The sequence below is a fragment of the Melospiza melodia genome, chromosome 19, assembly GCF_035770615.1.
Source record: "Melospiza melodia melodia isolate bMelMel2 chromosome 19, bMelMel2.pri, whole genome shotgun sequence".
Classification (NCBI taxonomy): domain Eukaryota; kingdom Metazoa; phylum Chordata; class Aves; order Passeriformes; family Passerellidae; genus Melospiza; species Melospiza melodia.
This window is the reverse complement of record NC_086212.1, coordinates 11,691,577-11,704,239: the sequence shown is the minus strand read 5'-3', so window position 1 is coordinate 11,704,239 and position 12,663 is coordinate 11,691,577. Positions and strand designations below refer to the sequence as shown.

At 42.1% G+C, this 12,663-nt stretch overlaps 1 protein-coding gene across 2 annotated transcripts in view; it reads left to right on the top strand.

Annotated features, from left to right (window-relative positions):
• CDH4 (cadherin 4) overlaps positions 1-12,663 on the top strand; it is a 416,541-nt gene that overhangs the window by 259,193 nt on the left and 144,685 nt on the right. For both annotated transcript variants that reach the window (XM_063172552.1, XM_063172553.1), the window contains exon 4: positions 3,774-3,950. In XM_063172552.1, the coding sequence (XP_063028622.1) occupies positions 3,774-3,950 (177 nt within the window). The remainder of the gene's footprint in view (positions 1-3,773; positions 3,951-12,663) is intronic.

Genomic DNA, 12,663 nt, shown 5'->3' with positions numbered 1-12,663 from the left:
TGGACTCCAAGATACCCTTACACCTTCTGTGAAGCAGGCTGGGAGAGGGAAGTTCTTTTCACAATCCTTATAGATAGTGAAAAATTAGGATTGTGATTGTGACTGCATCTCCTCCAACCTCGCATTGCTGTCTGAAAGCTTCATCTGCCATCTCGCACACTACTCACACTCTCGCACACTCGCTCACACTCATGCACACCCGCTCACACTCTTGCTTTATATCATACAGCCACCACGGGACTGCTCAGCTTCACCAGCAAGCTCTGAACGATTCTGCCCCAATGCAAATACTGAGGCATTAGCTCCTAGTGAATCCAAACACACTTTGTAATTACTTTTTCCCCTTGATGTTGAAGGTTTTCATCTGTTTTGGCTCAGCCGTATTTCTCTAGCTTATCAGTATCCTAAAGTGATGGACAGGCATAATTACTGAATTATCTGACTATTTTACATCCTCCTGTAATTATCTCTGTATTACCAAAACCCATGCTCACATATTCCATGTTTAGAGTTTGATCCTGTTGTAACGAGTTATAAATGTCACCGTGTCATTTTTGGAATGGAGAGTGGATTTCACTTTCCCCTGGGCACGTGTTCCATGGATTGCCTGGTGCTGTACACCATCATTTTTGTGACATGTATAAGAGAGTCACAAAAACAACGGGAGGGAAACCACCCCAAAGCAGCAGCACTAGAGGTGCTTGACTTGATTTTGTGAAGGACTCTATGGACAGTTTGTGTGTTCTGGTGGCACTACAAAAGGTGGAGGAATATTTTATCTTTTGAAAACGTTTCTGAGATTCCGTTAAGCATGTGGCCAGTGAGGCCATGAGAAAACAAGCAGTTGTCATCTCAGTAAAAACTGTTCCTCAGCAAAACTAGAATTGGAAGCTGTATTTTAGAGTTCCTTTAATTTGGTGTCATATTCTGCTTTTGAGTTGAACTTTAGATTCTTACAAACTCAAAAACACTGGAGAGTTTGTAAGGATCTACACAATCTACACTGGGGCTCACCGTACAACAATACTGTTATTCCAGATATGTTCTGGATGTTTCAGTCAGAGATCTGAATAGTTCTGGCATTTATACTCACCAGACTTTGTTACTGCATTTGTCTCACAGCTTTTAAGCAGCAGAAAACATGTACAACATATTTAAACAACACCAGAGAAATTAAGGTCAAGAGAATGCATTGTCAACAAATGAAGATAAAAAAGAGCTGTTGTTTAAAAAAAAGAAAAAAATTTCTTGTTGCAAGATGCTTTTGAAATTCTACATATCAAATTCAGAGTCATGTTGATGATTTATTCTAATATAGGAAAACATCATCAAGAGTGACAAGCAAGCTAGTCACTGTCTAGTCACCTGCCAGCAAGTATTTCATACAGACTAAAAAGGCTGGTATTGCCTTGCTGAGCTGACACTAATTATTTCAGTATACACGGAGCTCTGGGACTCGTGTTAATTCTCAAGTCTGTCTTTAGTTCAGAATCATTCCGCTGTGTAAACTCAGAAGAGCACAAATTATTTGACCATCCTTTCATAATCTGTCCCCATGCTCACTTGCCAATTATATAAACTGATCCAAATACCTGCTCTCAAAGGATTCCCATTTGGGAATCATAAGCCAATTAAAAAAAAATTGGGGATATCCACTATTCTGTGGCTCATGTCTCATAGTCCTATTTCATGTTGTCATGCATTTCTGGGTGTCTTCTTTAGATAAGATTGATTTCATCAGTGTTCAGAAAAGATACCTTTCTGGCAATAAAATCATTTTTAAATGAAACCTCTTTTGGCTATAGCATTAGATCCCATGGTGAGGAGGAGGTCAGCAGTGCCTGCCACTGTCCTGACTATCCCAAGAAAGTCTCCCACTGCCACACCACAAAGATTCTGTTTCTTCGTTTATTGCCCACTTCAGTAAGCGTTCTAAGAGCAGCATCTAAATATTGAACATGGTGCTGTGATTTTTTTTGGAGGTGTGGAAACAAGCACTTAGGTGAACACAACCCACATGGGGAGTGTGAGACAGGACCTGAGGAACGGGCCTCTGTGTGTGACTGAAAAGACCATATTTGTCTGTTCTGTGAAAATTCAGCTCTGGAACAGGCTTGTTTTTAAGTTTTGCAGTAAAAATAGCTGCATTTTGGCACAAATGCTTCCAATCCTTGCAGCCAGTGGATGTCTGCCCTCCAGAGGTAGCAGAGATCAGAGCCATGACCAAGCTGTGAGAATGGGCTCCTTGCTGCTGTGCCCAGCTCCCAGTGTCTCCAGCCTTCCTGGAGAAGGTCCACACAGCTCTGGAGCCACCTCTCATTTAACTTTCATTTACTGTTTAGTTTTCATATACTGTGCAGTCTGGAGGTGACTGCCTGTTTCTTTACCTCCCAGTCAGGAATTGAAATGTGCTAATAGATGGATTTACATCAAACTAGAAGGCCTGAAGCAATGATTCCCACTGAAATCAGTGCCTACAGATAACTGCTTGGAGGGTGTTTGGGTTTTCATGTTTGGAGTAAGACAAAAAGTGAATGTGGCTTAAAATGGCAGGAGCCTCAGAAAATGCTTTGATAGCTTTTCCTGCATTGCTCTTGTGTGTTGGGGCATTGGGTTTGGGATGAGTGGGTTTTTTGGGTTTTTTTGGAGAAAAATAGCTGAAAATTGTAACGTTCTGAGAACAGCATTCCCACTGGATCTTACCTCAAATGAAAAGAATGTGACTTGCAAGTCTTTGTGATTTATGAAAGTTTAAACATTTTCTGGTGGGAGTGCAGGTCACCATATGGTAACAAAAGCCCTTGCTAGTTATCTTTTCTGCAGACTTTCAGAAGTAATTGCTGGAATCCTAGAAGACCACAGAGTATTGAAGTATTGGGACTGCATAACCTCTGAAGAGCCTTCCCAAATCTACATTTCATTGATTCATCCATTCTATAAGGCATAAATTTTCTAATAGTGAGCCAGTCTCTCTAAGTCAAAACCATGGTCCCACCATTTCCATTTTATTCATAGCACTGTAACATTTCCAACACCAAAGTATTCCATTCAGGGAATCCATAGTTAAAAAATCACAAAGAAAGACTCAAAGTCACACCAAATAATGAAAATTTATTGTGCCTGAGATGTATTACACTACCCAGGCAGCATGGGGTGTGTATTTTGGGATTTGTGTTCAAAACCCTGCTCTCATATAAAGATCATTTGTTATGAAGCACTAAAAATCTGAACTAATGCACCTTTGCAGCCAAGGGGCTGACTCCCTCTGGCTGGGGTTGGGTTTGTGTGCCAGAATACTTTTGCAGAGCCACAGCCTGCAGGTTTTTGTAGCCCTGCTCATGCTTGATACCAGATTATGAAGCTGGACCCATGGCATGGACTGTAAAGGAATCCTCTCCCATTCTTTGTGTTCTGGTAGATTGCACTTATGGGAAATTTTCAGCAACTTCTTTACTCCAGTTCTCTGCTGCATCTCCTTGCATCTGGTGTAATGAAGACAATACATTCTTGAGGCATTTTGACTTGGGAGTCACAGCTCCATATATTTGTGAATGTTTTAGTCGATGAGGTGGTGTTAGGTCATAGCTTTGACTTGATGATCTGCAAGGTCTTTTCCAAGCGAGCTGATTCTCTGATTCTGTGTTTCTGTGAAAAGGAAGCAGCAGCAGAGCTGCCGGTAAACACGCTGTGTCTTTGTGCCATGTGGCTGTTGGACAGGTGCTAAAGGAGCGAGGAAGGAGCTGACTGTCTGTGCTTTCTTGTTCCCCACACAGCCCAAAGGAAGGAAGGCTCTGCCCGGGGAGCTGGTGCAGCAGCAGAGTGACACCCTGCTGCCCTGGAGGCAGCACCAGAGTGCCAACGGGCTGCGGCGGCAGAAGCGGGACTGGGTCATCCCTCCCATCAACGTGCCCGAGAACTCGCGCGGGCCCTTCCCGCAGCAGCTGGTCCGGGTGAGTTCAACAGCAAAATACTGATCATAGTGCTCGTAATAATGGTGATTGTGAAGCAGTAGGTGTGGGAAGCCTGGCTCAAAGCACAGGCTCTCTGCTCTCCCTCCCTCCTGCAGGAATTTTGGAGCAGCCCTTTCCATGCCGCTCCAAAGCTCCTCGCCCCAGTTTCCCTCCCCAGCTGACGGCAGCCTAATCGCCTCCTTCCAGCCAGTCCCTCCTGGGACGCTGGCACTGCTGCCAGCATGGCACTGTGCCCGCGCTCTCTTCCAAAGAGCTGCTGCAGGTGTAAGAGCTGGGCTGGGTGGCACCCAGCAACAAGGGTGCTGCATCCTTCCCTCGCCATCCCTGCCATCCCTGCCATGCCGCTGCAGATGCGCGGTGCCCGGGGGAGGCTGGCTGCCTGCCGCCGCTGCAGATGGATCCGCCAGCCTCCCCTGTGTTGCTGCTTCCTTTCTTCACAAGGATAATCTCTGAGATCAAGTTTACCCATGTGGTTTTCTGTGATGATTACGGGATGACAGGAAAAGAAAAGGAAGGGGAAAGGAGTGTTTTTACAGAGACATTTGGTTGGTTTATTGTTGCTGTTGATGAGTGTTAGCGAAATACAAACACGTGTTGCTGTTCCTCCTGGGGGTGCTGGTTTTGGGTTTTTGGAGCAGTCAATTGATTAGCTGTAAAAAGAAAAAATAATAAGTAAAACTCCTTGGCAGACATTTGCAGCTAGCTCTTCCCTTGGAAGAAAATGGCAACAATATAAAAATTCAAAAGTTATTTCAAGTAGCAGTGGTTTGTCATTGGCATCCCTTCTCTGGAAGTTCATTTAGTCCTTTTGAAGCAGTGCCTGGATTCACATGAGTTGCATCATTACCCATTTCTGTGTCTGGGATGAAGGGGCATGTTCCCAATTCAGCCAGGGATTGGATAAACTTGAATTGTTGAAGTCATTTCTCTGTGCAATTAGGGAGTGCAATAAGGACTAAGAAGTACCAAGTGGCAAATATTCTTATGTCTGTCCTGGAAAACCAGGGAGGGAAGCCAGAGAGTCTTTGTGGGGTCAGCAGTGCAGGGTACAGAGTGACCCATTAATGTGCTGTCCTACTGAGCTGAAGAAATGTCTGAAGAGGAAAATAACCTGATGTGTCAAAAATGCTTTTCTAAATTAATAATTTAGATTAAATCCTGAATTCCTGTGAAAAATAAAGGGGAGTACTTGCAAAATGAACTTGTGCTCTCTTCCATTCCCTACCGATTTGAGTTTTGACTAGACAGCAAGAGGACAACTTGGCACCAGCTTACCATGGCAAATTTGTTGATTTATAAGGATTGAAATCTCTGTGGCACTTTTTACCCTACAGTCTGGAGATGAAACAGAAGGACTCTACTATGCAAAATTCTAATATTAATGGAAATGACAAATAATAAATTTTATATAGGTACTGAGGAATTTATATTCAGCACTTAGACTACCGGTAACCTTGGAAAGATAACCTGGCTTATGGAAATACAGAACTCCCAGATTTTTAGTAATATATTCCATTGCAGTTTTCAAATACAGATGCTAGAGGAAACACTGAAAATGAAGTGAAAATGGGGTGGGAAATTAAAAAAAACAAACTGGCTTACATGGCTGTTTTCCTCTTCACCTGACATACAGAAAGCATCATAATGACAGGGAAGATCATACAAAGAGTGCGACTTGATTAAGCGTGAGACCCCTGATGTTTCAGGCCTGGGTTGAGTTTCTGCTCCTCTGCAGCATCTGGCCCTTTTGCCAGCCCTGAATGTGAAGCTTGGGTGGTTCCTATCAGGAGTTACAGCTCCCTCTGTGAGACTTTGCTCTTTAATTATCCAGAATAGGACAAATCAACATCTTCAAAGACCAGCACTGTCTGATTATTTCCATCCACATAATCTTCAGATTGCCCTGGAGCGTTCTGCTGTCTCCTAGATCTAGGTGAGAGCTTTGATCTGATTTCCCATGCTTTTGCTCACTGGGCACTGAATATTTCTGTGTCCATCTGCTCACAAACTGGAACCAGAAGTGCACATGTGAAGTTGCAGCTCAGCTCTCATTTGTACAGAAGCAGGTCTGTCACCATTTTCTCTGCTGTTTTATATAAAACATTCAAACCCACCACTGGTTCTTGAACACTGAACTTTTTTTGGTCCAGAAAGACCAGCCTGAGCTTGCATTTTGTAGGTATAACTAATGAAAACCAGTCCCTCCACAGTGCTGTCTTTGGTTCTGGCTTCCTCCAAGGAGAGGAAGGAATGGCGTGAAAAATCTCATCACTAAAAAACCAGAAAGCCCTACCAGAAGTACATTTTCATAGAACCACTTGCTGTTTGCGTTTTTATAGGTCAGACTAATTTGAAATGCATAGGCAAATCTTTCAGGTTCCCTCCTACTCCTGCTTCCTATTGTGAAGGTAAAAATTCCATTTTATGGAAGTTGATTAGTTACTTGTCAGTATTTTTAGCAAGGCTGTGCCTGAATGAAGTTTAAATCATAGCAAAGGTGAATGCAGCTTGATGGGAGCCACATACCTCGAAAGGCAGCCCTGTCTGGTTCAGCTGGGATCAACTGTAATTCTCTGCTCATTAAACCATTTCATTCTGATAAAATATGTTAAATGAAAAAGTTTTTAGAGAAAAAAAAAGAAAAAAGGAACATTATCCCTGCCAAAAAAACCCTTCTGTTAATTACAGGGTTTTTTCTTTCTGTGGAATATCTGTGTCTGCTCATATACATCAACCACACTAACTAGGAAATGTGTTTCAGAAAAATAATAGCTGAAAAAATAATAATAGGAATTTCTAATTAATTTTGGCTGCTGAAAAGATTTACTTACTCTTTGAAGAGTTTAAATTAACATCTGACATTTATAAGCTAAAAAAAATTTGTTAGTGTACAAAAATGTTTTGTAAATTCTGCTTTTGTCTTTGAGCTGAGAAAACAGTTATCAAAATTTATTGATATATGCTTATTTATTTTGGCAACATTTATGAAAATCTTGAGTTTCATTTCCTTCTGCTTCACTTCCACCTTTGTACTAGGAATAATATTGTGCATGCTGTGAAATATTTCACTGTTGTGAGGCTAATTTCATTACTAATTGTCAGGTACTCTCATTATTATAACTGAAGTCCATAAAAATGCCTATTAAAAATACAAAAACAATATGAAATCCCCCTCCTTCTCCAAGCAAATGACTCATGCAGGCACACTGATCAGCTAAGATAATATATTAAATAGTTGCACCCTTGCTGAGCTCTGTCTATTTTCTCACTGACTTATCCTTTTTAGCTACATGCGTAGCTAATTCTTAATTATCTGTTATCTAATTATCTATTAGCTTATCTTGTATTTCATCCTCTTTTGAACTTCAAAAAGAATCTCAGTTTTGGATCCACAAGCCAGTCTCCAGCTGCTTCTAATGGGAATCTTGACTCAGTTTTCAAGGCAAGTCTTGATCCATCTCAATGGACTGCATGAAAATAATTAATTTTAAAACAACAATTCTTGTGCAGAGCTGGCCTTTGGTCATCTTTGACATGCTTAGATAATGGGCTCCTCTGTCAACCACTGCAACTGTGTTCTCCTTTGTGAGGGCTCCAGGCTTTCAGTTCATCTCCAGGACCTTTGCAGAGCTTTCAGAGCCTCCCATCCTGCACTTCATAGACCCTCATTTTTCTGGCTTACCTTTATTAAGCATAAAACTGAAAACTTTATTATTTTCCTGTTAGATCTCTTATGATAAACAACTTGTTCATGCTCATTACAGCAGCGTGAAAATCCCCTGAGGATGACCAAGGCAGGATCTTGGTGCTCTGTCTCACAAGCTGCCTTGATTGCATGCTGCAGGCACAGCATGGGCTCCCATGTCTGAGTGCTGGTGATCTCAGCCACAAGAACACTGGAAATAACCTGATGTGTGTAACAGGGAGTAAGAGGGAAGGATGAATTTTATGTAAATTTAATCAGAAAGTCCTGAAGTGGCTCGGAAAGTTGGCAGAATATAATAGACCTGAAGACTCTTGCGTTGTTGCTTAGCAGAGGTGTCGTTGTTGGGTCGGGCTTCCAGCAGCACAGGGCACGTTAAGGGAGCAGAGAGCTCCTCTTGACACCCTGCAAACCCCGTGGTGGTTTAGCACATCTTAAACTATCCTGTGACATTGAATATTTAACATGAAAAAAGTTGATAGCACGCTTTCCAGCTCAGCCTGTTTGTGAGCCCCAGCCCACCCTGGCTCCGGAATTGGGTGAGACAGCTCTCCCAAAATCTGAAATCCTGGTGCTGGAGACACACAAGGCACACTGAGCTGTGAAACCCCTGCCAGCTTGGACCATCAGCTGCCATCTCCTTTGCTCCTCATGGCTGTTCCAGCGTGTGCCTTTGCTCTGTTTTAAATAGTTTTATTGTAGGAAATCCCTCTTGCCTCCTCTGTCACAGCGTTGCTCACTGCTGTGAAATTGGCAGTGCAGAATCCATTAGCTCCCAGCTGCAAGACAGATGGCATCTGTCTGTGGTGAGAGAAGGTTTGTTGAGAAAAGGCCTTGCAAATGCTTCCCAAAGGACATCAGACCTTACTTTTCCTGAGAGAGATGCAGACAGCATTGATTACAAATAGACCTAGATCTTCCTTGTTCTCCACAGAAACAGCTGTTTCTTTTCCTTACCAGCCACACACACACTCAAAGAAAAAATATTTGATAGTTCTGGCTCTCAGAGCATCTCACCTTTGTGATGCCCTGTGAGCATCATCAGCTGAAATTCAGAAATGAGGGGATTTGGTCTTTATTGTAACACTCAGAACAGGATAAGGAGCAAGCCCAGAGGGTGGAGAGGAAATGGGACATTGTGGAGGTTGTGGTGCTCTGGAGAGTCACAGCCTTTCTGTGAAAGATGCTCCAAGCATGTAGCTTGAGACAGCTCTTGATTCAACTGCAATTTCACACCACTAACCAACCTGGCACCAAGGAGGGAAAGATGAGCAGGAAAATGGGTCATTTTTTTGTTCATCTTGCTGTGGTCTTGGGTCTGGTCAATTTTTTGCCATTGATCTCCCCTCTGTGTGTGTGTTACCAAACCAGGACTCACACATGGCTCACAGAATGAATGGACAAAGTGAAATGTGACACAGTGCTACTCCCTTGATGTGTCCATTTGAAATTCCTTTAAAGCCTACAGTCTGAAGCGAGTTCCTGAACATATTCCACGCTATATGTACTGCTCAAAGGACATCCCTGATGGTGCCATTCTCATTTTCCAGCAGTCACTGGAAGAGAAGGGCAGATCCTGATGTAGATCTCTGCCAGAGCTGGTGGGGCTACCCCAGTGTGTGCCATTTGGGAATCTGGGTTGAAGGAAGCAGATGCCCAGTGCTTTATGGGCTTTCCATGCACACGCACATCCAGCATTACGGATTGAAAAGTGCAGCTACAGCATAAATGCTCCATTTAAAATTCTCTTACAACAGCATTCAAGCCTATACTGTAATTATACATATTGTATTTCCTTGTATTCAGACCCATAGGGAATTTATATTGTCCTTGCTAAAGCCAGAGGGACTGAAGGAAAGCAGTCATTTAATGATTCAGCTGTCTTGGGCTCTATGATTTAATCAATCATATGAAAGAAATTTTTAGATTCTTTGTGTTTAGAGTTCTCTTGTCTGAGCAGAAAATGTTCCCTTTTTGAATTGCTTTAATAGCTGTATTTATGCAGCTGAAAGTTCCTTAAGAAATGAAAGTAAAATCAAATTGCTGAGAATGCCTAGATAATTTATCGGAGAATATTCAATTAGAATATATTAATATTTTAGATTTCCATCATTAATTTAATATTCAGAGATTTAATTTAGTCGTTGAATTGCTGTAGTGCCATGCGTGGGTAGATTGTTAGGCTGAGTGCTTAAAACACCTGCCACAAATGGGTGAATCTCACTTTGATTCCCAAGAGCACAAATGCCTTTCTACTGACATAAGTCTTGCAGCAAAAACTCAGACACTAAATCTTGCCTGTGCTCTGCATTTTTCCATAATTGCAGAAAGGAATAATACAATCTTCTAGCAGAAATAAATGCAAGAGCCTGATTTATTTATGCATTCAAATCCAGACTGAGGGGGAATTTGGTGCTCTGTGGTTCTGAGTTTGTCAATGTATTACTGAAAAATTTCATTTTGCCAGACTGGCCTTGTCACTTACTCAAGGAGAACCGTCATAAGTGAGGTTGGGATTTAAAGGTGATTGACACTTTGCAGACAGATACCAAGGACTCCTGTTGCCCAGTTCAGCTAAAAAAGCTGCCCTTGAGTTTTTGCCATTTTCCAGGATACTTTGGGAATAGTAACCTGAATGGGAAAATGTCCCATTAAGTCATAAAAAAAACCCAGTAATCATAAAATGCCATTTGATTTGGAAGTGATAAATCTTTCAATGTAGCATCCCAGTTGCATGAAGGAAATGGAACCATTTTTAATTTCCCACACAACATAAAAATTGAGATTCTCAGAAGCGACTGGAAGCAGTGAGACTGCTCCCACTAAATGGGGGAAGTATCAGCATGACATTTCAGAAGTCTCAAAAATCATTGATAATATTTATGATTGACTTAAAATCATTAGGGTACAGCAAGTCGGACTGGGAGGAGGCTGAGATAACAGACCTAAGCAGGGGTTTGTGACCCTACTACCAATGACTACTGGTTAAATACAAATTGTGAGTGAGAGACAGGGAATGATAGAATTGTTTAGGTTGGGAAGGACCTTTAAGCTCATCAAGTCCAGCTGTGATCCATACAGCCTTTGCTTAGGTATTTTTCCTTGCAGGATCTGACTTTTTCACCCTGCCTGCATCACTGAGGATGGTATCTCACAGATAAGAACCCGAGCCAGGGAAGCTGAGTGGCTTTGAGACCACAGAGCTGTTACCATGGCCATGGGCAGCACTCTGTTTATCAGCATCAGGGCCTGTCCTTGGGTTATTTGAAGAATCTCATAATGGACTCGGATTTTAACGGAGTGGTCAGAAATGTACTGCTGATGGCTTTAGTCAGTCACATTATGCCATGTCTGAGCCCACCTGTGCATTGGGTCTGTTACACACAGCTCTGTTTCCACAGCCATGCAAAGGTGCTCTCTGCTCTCTGCTGGCTCCCCACCAACTCCTCCTCCACCCCCATCCAGCCCACACCTTTCAGCTCCAGCTTCACATCAGGAGCAGGAGATTCAGGAGGCACAGAAGGATAACTGCCCCTCCAGTTGTCATCACAGGCATGCTGCAGAAGAGTTCATCAGTCACTCCAAAGAGTATTAGCTATAATACCCCATTGCACATATTGCAACATATCATTACCTCCCATCCTCTCCAGAAAGTGAGATAACTGTAATAGCCACTCAGGCTGGCTGTCATTACATGTACAGGCAGAGGCAGGAAGGCATAGTCAGAGCTAATGCACACAGCTCATGAAAGCTATTGAAAATCTGTGAAGACAGTGTACACAAAAACAGTGGGTTAATTTGCTTAGAAAAGAGCTTTGGTTTTGCTCCTGCCTTTTCCAAAGCAAAACAGTAATAATGAAAAAAGCTGAGACAGAACAGACAAAGAGCTCACAATCTGCCTCTTTGCTGCAGGAGTTCATTCTTTAACACTCAGCACCCACATGAGGTGAGTGTGGGACTTGGCTTCCTTGATGGGTTGAAATGGAGTCCCAAAGGCAGAGTGGTGCTGTGTGGGTGTGAGTTTGGATTTGCAGAATGATGGTGCAGATATAACCTTGACAGCTAGGCTGTTTCTGAAATTCACTGTAGCAGGCTGGGATGAGATAGGAAAAGAAAAAACCTACAGTTTTTATTTCCTTACTAGTGCATATGTTCTTGATAGTCTGCACCAATGAAGAATTAAATACAGCGCCCTGGAATTTCAGATGGCAGCTTTTAAGATTTTAAAGAATTTACTCTTGGGCTAATTTTAAGCTCTCACAGCTGTGGTTAATTGTTTTTTTTTTTTTATATAACAGCTGAGATTTTCAGTGATAAAGGTGTCACCATCCAAATCCTTTCTCAGCTGTCTCCAGTGCAGGCTGATGAAAGATGTAAGCTCATGGCTACATGATGGGGCAGCAAAGAGTGGATGTGCAGTAGTTTGCCCATTTCATTAAAGGCCCCATTTCTTTGCAGTTTTTCCTTTCCCATAATTCTTACCATATTTTTTTTGTAATTACCATATTTATAATAACATTCATATTTGTTGCTAATTTCCTTAATTTAAAGGACATTTTCCTCCTATCCGAACAGTTAGACAACTTAAAAAGCAAACAAACAAAACCTTGGATTATATTAAGGGAAACATTTTGCCCAAGGCAATTTGGATATCTGCAGATGGTGGTACTGAACATTTTGGCCCTAGTTCAGCAGAGATTTTAAGAATGTGCCTAAATTTGAGCCTTTAAGTAACTCCAGTGGCTCTTCGGAATGTATTTGTTGACTGGAAACTAAGGACATGAATAAATGCCTTGCTGGATTAATGCATTGTGCAGTACTGACCTTCCTGGCCATGTTTATAGTTTTTATTAGATTCCCAATTTTAATTACACTTCTCTGAGTGTACTGACAGTGTACAGGGAGCGCATTCTGAGATGTGCACACACATCAGCCTTTGCATTTGTCCTTTTTTTCCTAATAGACACCAGAACCTGCCTTGGAAAGCCA